The following is a 6299-nucleotide window of genomic DNA, read 5'->3' on the forward strand; positions in this document are numbered from 1 at the left end:
AAAACTTTGGTTTCCTGCCCAAGATGGTTGACAAGGCCCTCAACCGCATTTGACCTATCACCCAAGCTTCCACCCTTGCTCCTTCCCATCACTTAGAACAGTGTGATTGCGTCCCACTTGTTCTCACTTTTCATTCCACCAGCCTTCACATTCCAAGGATCATCCTCTGCCATTTCAGACAAGTCCAGGAGAACGGCACCACCAAACACATCTTGGCCTTACTCGCCTGTCTGTACTTTGCAGGAACCATTCGCTCCTGGACACTGTAGTCCATTCCTCGATGACCACCAATACCAACCCACTTCTCATGTAACTGCAGAAGGTGTAACACTTGCCCCTCCACCTCAACCTGCTCACCATCCCAGGACCTAAAAACAGTCTTGACAGGTGAAGCAGTATTTCACCTGTACATCCTCCAATCTGATCTATTGAATGCTCTGCACCTAGTGTGGCCTACTCAACACTGGAGAAACTAAACGCAGACAGGGTGACTAATGTGCAGAACACCTCTGGTCCATGTTCAAGCATGACCCCAACCTTCATGTAACCGGTCATTTTAACAAAGCATCCTGCTCGCATGCCCACTTGTTTGTCCTCAGCATGCTGAATTCCTCTAGCGAATCACTGGAGGAACAACATCTCATCTTCAGACAATGCACTTTACAACCTACTGGATGTAATATGGAGTTCAACACCTTCAGGTTGTGAACTCACTCCCATTTCTGCCCTTTCTTTTAGCTTTATTTGTTACATTCTCTGTAACCAGGTCCTCTCTCCCCTTTCCCACCTACTGGGACTGTGTGTTCTTTTCAGTTCGACAGTTGGACACCATTATTTTGCCATTCTCAAATTCCAATCATTTAATCTGCACTGTCAGCACCCTTCTTTTCCAACACTCTACCTCTGCTACTCTTACATGAATACTATTCCCTCCACATTTCATGTCAGCTCTGATGACGAATCATCTAGATTCAAAATGTGAGCTTGCCGTCTCTCCATAGATGCCTGATTGCTGAGATTTCCAGCATTTTTTGTTTTCAGTAAATCAAGGGTGTGTTGTTGATGGGATACTAGCCTTCATGGAGTTATTTCAGTAAACAGTTATAAAACATCAGCAGACAACTTAAAATGCTAATCTTGTTACAAAAGGGGAAAGAAGAACACATAGATGGAGGGAGACCTGGGAAAGCTGTTCAGTAGTCTTTATTCCAAGATCTATTGAGATTCTTCTTGCTGATCTGAAGGTTTCTTCTCAGCCTTCCTTTTCAGAATGCTTTCACTGATTTACGAGAGGCACAGGGTAGGTAGTTCACATAGAAAAGATCTCTTATCAATTAAAAGATAGAATGCTGAAGGAAAGATGAACTGTCTTCTACAGGTTTAAATTGGCTAACTGCAAAGAACAGAAAGAGCTCCTGGCTGATGGAGACCTGGTAGTCTGTTTGTTGTTCCAAATCCCAAGTTGTACATTTACCTGACAATCCATCACATAGTTATTGGCAGGCAAAGACCCATTGTCATTGATAACTGATCAGTAATCCATAGACCGATCAAGCTCTTGCTGCCAGCCAAAGCTCCATCTGAGTACAGAACCCCTCTGCTTCAGTATATCTGCAATCAACTTCAATCACCGTTTCTTCAAGCAGCTGTCTAAATTACGCTTATGAGTGTCAGGTTACTTGATTTTCAAAATATCATTGCAAACCATCAGTTTTAAAACTGTTATTTCTAATGTCAGTTCACAATTTAAAAACACACAAAAGTTAGAAGATATACTGTTCATATATATATATATATACAGAAAGTAGAATGCTCTTGAGTATATTACTAAACTTCATCTAAACATTTATTTCCATCATATTTACTGTGTTCTCTTTGTCTGTCCAAATAGTTACTTCAAATAATCTAAAGAAAACAAGTAACCTTAGTTGCATTTAAATCAATTTTCTCCAAATTTCCAATGTCTCCTTCACAAAAATGCAAAAGTTGATTGGTGGACTTATGTTGAAAGTTTGTGGGAGGAAATAACATCATGAATTGGCAAAAGAGAAGTTCAAGGGTTTGTTTTTTATATAGATGAGGCTTAAATAAAAATATTTGTATTACCTTAATTGTTGTTTCTCTGTCTTCTATCCAAAGCATTTTAAATTTTTGAAAACTTTCTAGTGAACTGGAGATAGTATCCCTCAATGAGTTGACAGAAGCAGCCAGTAGTACGACTAATTTGTTCACATCTTTGTGTTCTGCCACATTGTGATAAAAGTTCTTCAATGTTTTAATATTTTTGCTTTCTGTTACTTCTGTTCAAGAGAACAAAATTAACAACTTAACCACAAATAAGATTATTTGTTTATCCAATGCACATCACTTGTTAAAGTCAGGGACCATTTAATTGGCATTGTTTTCCTGCTGATAAAAGTGCAGCAGGATACAACCCAGTCAACTTAACTAAAAAGGTTGACAATAAGTCCCATAATAAGATCATAAGTAGTAAGACAGGAGTAGGCGCCTGGTCCCTTTAGTCTGTTCTGCTATTCAATAGAATCATAGCTGATCTGACATTCCTCACATTCACTTTCTTGCCCTTTCCCTGTAACCCTTGATTCCTCTAACAATCAAGAATCTATCTCATCCTTAATTATACATAAGGACTCTGCTCCCATAGCTCGTATGTGACAAACAGTTCCTAGTATCCCCATGAAGGGAAACAGCCTCTCAGCATTTACCCTATCAAATCTTTAAGAATCCTAAATCAAAGAAAAATCTCATTCTTATAAATTTCACCAAGTAGAGTCTCTATCTGTTTGGTCTTTACTCATAAGACAATCCCTCCATACCGGGGGAAATCCCAGTGAAACATCTCTGAACTGCCACGAATTAAATAATATATTTGGAGACCAAGATTACTCACAGACTTCCAGATGTGGTCTCACCAATACCATGTGCAGTAAGACTTACCAACTCTTATATTCCAACCCCTTGAAATAAGGATTAACATTCTATTGCTATCATGGTAACCTAATGTATCTGAAATAACTCCACAGAGGCTGGTATTCCATCAACTTTATTTACTCAATGCATTGTATTGATACTGGTTTGGCTTCCTCAGAGCCAGCTCTCAGCGTGCCCAGGACCTTTGACACTCCAGAATATATCTTTCAACCAGATCTCCCTGAATAGACCAGGTTAACAACCCCAATCAGGAAACTCAAATTCTAAGGTCCACCTGGCTGACCACATTGCAATTACTACATCCCTCCCCCTCTAAGTCCGGGGACATAGGCCTGCACTTTATCTGGTAGCGTCTCTTGAGGTATTTTTGCAGCTGGTTTGGCTCCTCCGACTCAGCCTTGGATAAGGGCAGTATGTACATGATTGCAGCCCCCTTTTGCATCTGGAACATCTCAGAGCAAATTTATCCTCTTCTTCAGTCTCAGACTCTGAGATTTCTTCAGTGTTAGATGGAGGGGGAGAACCCATGGGTTCCAAAACATTTCCGGCTGTTCTGAAGAGCAAGGTATGTTTTTTGTCCAGCACCATTTCAGAGTTTGCAGCTTTAATGTGGTCCACGCACTTGTTCAGGACTGTCTCACTTACTCAAATTTGAATGTCATGGGACCTGACCTCACATCAACCATGCCTTTTAACAATCAGGGCCATTTCTGTGGTTTTGGCACCAGACTTTGTTCCTTGAAGGAAACTGTCTCTATCACTTTGAGAAGTCTTGCATCCGGCATTGGCATTCCTGATGCTGCTTAACTATCCATCCAGGTCTGGAAAGATCAGATTTAACTTGGTGCAGAGTCTTCTCCCCATTAGCAATTCTACTGGAGCTATCCCTGTCATTGCATGAGGGGTGGTCCAAAAATCAAAAAGGAACTGGAACAGATTGGTATCAAGTGAAACTATATTCTGTTTCTTTAAGCATGCCTTTGAGCTTGGACTGCTTTTTTTGTCAGACCACTGGATGATGGATGGTATGGAGCTGTCCTTATATGCCGATTGGGATTCAACATTTGGGAATACTCAAATTCCCTGCTGGTAAAAGGTGACCCTTTGTCTGTGACCAGCATGTCAGGAAACAGTTTTTTGTAAAAGATGTTTGCAGATTTTCTTTTGTCTTTCCAGTATTTGAAGAATGAGCTCTACACATGTCCAACCAATTTGCCTGGGTGTCCACAATGATTAACAACATTGAGCCCATGATAGTCGATATGTAACTGAGTCCCCAGTTTACCTGGCCATTCCCATGAGTATGGGGAGCTGCTAGCAATAATTTTCACCCCTTGTTGGCACTCTGAGTACTGCCCCACAAATGTGACTAAGCCTGCATCCAATCTTGGCCACCAGACATAACGTCTCACCAACATCTTCATTTTAGACACCCATGGACGACCCTTGCGGAGTTTGCCCAAAATCTGGTCAACAATCTTTGCTTGGGACAAACACTCTTGCTCCCCATAATATAATATTGTCTTCTATGGTGACCTGGTTTCACCAGGCCTAGAGAGGTTTCAGTTCTGGTTATGATGGTTTTTGCTTCCTCCATCACCAGCAGCTGTTTTAGTTTTGCCAGGAATGTATCCTTTTGCATCCACAGTCTGATATTGTCAGCTACGACAGGAAGGCTACCCAGAATGGAACTTTTCCAGCTGGGGCATCACCGGTGGTATATCTGCCAGCAGGAGGCACCTGAAGGCATCTGCATTTGCCAGTTGCCTTCCTGGACAGTGTTCCACTTGTAATTGTATGCATTTAGAACGAGACTCCACTGCCAAATGTTACCTGAAGCTATGGGCAGAATGGCCTTGTCCTCTTTGAGTAGCCCTTGGAGGGGTTTACAAATTTACGTCTGTAAAGGTATTGATGGAACTTTCTAACATCAAAGTTACTGCCAAACCTTCCTTCTCTATCTAGCGGATTTGCACTCCGCATCAGCCGAAGCCTGTGAAGCATTTGCTATTGGCCTTCCTCTTCATTTGGTTATCTTGAGTTAACACTGCCCCAATGCCATACAGCGAGGCATCACATGCCAGCACCAGATCACACTTATGATCATAGTGTGCCAACACTTTAGATGATGATAGCTGCTTCTTCACATCTCTAAAGGCTACATCTTGCCTGTGAGACCATTTCCAGGCTGACCCTTTTTCAACAGTAGATGTAAAGGTGTCAGGGTGGAGAACAGGCTGTGTATGAACCTTCTGTAATAATTCACCAATCCTAGGAAAGACCTACTCTCCAGTACAGACGTGGAGCTGGGGCACATTTGATCATCCTCTCTTCATCTTCCAACGGGTGTAACCTGGTCTTGTCGACCTTCGGGGTGCCTGAAATACACAATTCTCCCTTCTAAGCCTTACACCTGCCTTGGAGGAACATTTAAGGGCTATGTCCAAGTTCTCTTATGTGTTTTTTATTTGTCTTCCCTGTTATTAGCATGTCATCCAGATAAATGGTGGTAGACCTTGTAAAATGTTCTCCATTCTCCACTGAAAAATGGCACAGGATGATGATATCCCAAATGGCAGTCTTATATATTGGTACAAACACTTATGGGTATTAATTCTAGCATACTACTGAGAATCCTCAAAACTGCAATTGCAGGTATGCATGGCTCATGTCCAGCTTCGTGAAGTACAGCAAATCGCTCCCCACACACCCCACCCCCACCCACCAACCAGTTTTGCATATAAGTCCTCTATACGAGGGATTGGGTATTTATCCTGCTGTGAGAAGTGGTTTGTCATTTGTTTAAAATCCCTACAAAGGCGAACTTATCCGTTGCGCTTCACAATTGGTACAACTGGTGCTGCCTTTTCTTCAAGCTGTACTGGTTTGATGACTCCTTCATTTTCCAGCCTCTTCATTTGCATGTAAGGCAAATGGCATTGACTACTTTGCAGAACCATGAAATTGTTTCCTGGTCAACATGCACAGTAGCCTTGGCTCCTTTCCCTAAACTAGTCCCTAAACATTCCTGAAAAACATCTGGCTATTTAATTTGGACTTTGAATTGAAAGATATTGAGCTGGAAATGTGTTGCTGGAAAAACGCAGCAGGTCAGGCAGCATCCAGGGAACAGGAGAATCGACGTTTCGGGCATAAGCCCTTCTTCAGGAATGAGGAAAGTTTGTCCAGCAGGCTAAGATAAAAGGTAGGGAGGAGGGACTTGGGGGAGGGGCGTCGGAAATGTGATAGGTGGAAAGAGGTCAAGGTGAGGGTGATAGGTCAGACGGGAGTGGGGGCGGAGAGGTCGGGAAGAAGATTGCAGGTTAGGAAGGCGGTGCTGAGTTCGA

General features: G+C 42.3%; 1 protein-coding gene across 1 annotated transcript in view; it reads right to left on the reverse strand.

The window, feature by feature from the left end:
- Positions 1-6299, reverse strand: part of LOC122540179 (dynein axonemal heavy chain 8-like) — a 1249383-nt gene that overhangs the window by 658227 nt on the left and 584857 nt on the right. The window contains exon 27 of the mRNA XM_043675521.1: positions 2107-2300. Within this exon, the coding sequence (XP_043531456.1) occupies positions 2107-2300 (194 nt within the window). The remainder of the gene's footprint in view (positions 1-2106; positions 2301-6299) is intronic.

This window comes from Chiloscyllium plagiosum, chromosome 3, assembly GCF_004010195.1.
Source record: "Chiloscyllium plagiosum isolate BGI_BamShark_2017 chromosome 3, ASM401019v2, whole genome shotgun sequence".
NCBI lineage: Eukaryota > Metazoa > Chordata > Chondrichthyes > Orectolobiformes > Hemiscylliidae > Chiloscyllium > Chiloscyllium plagiosum.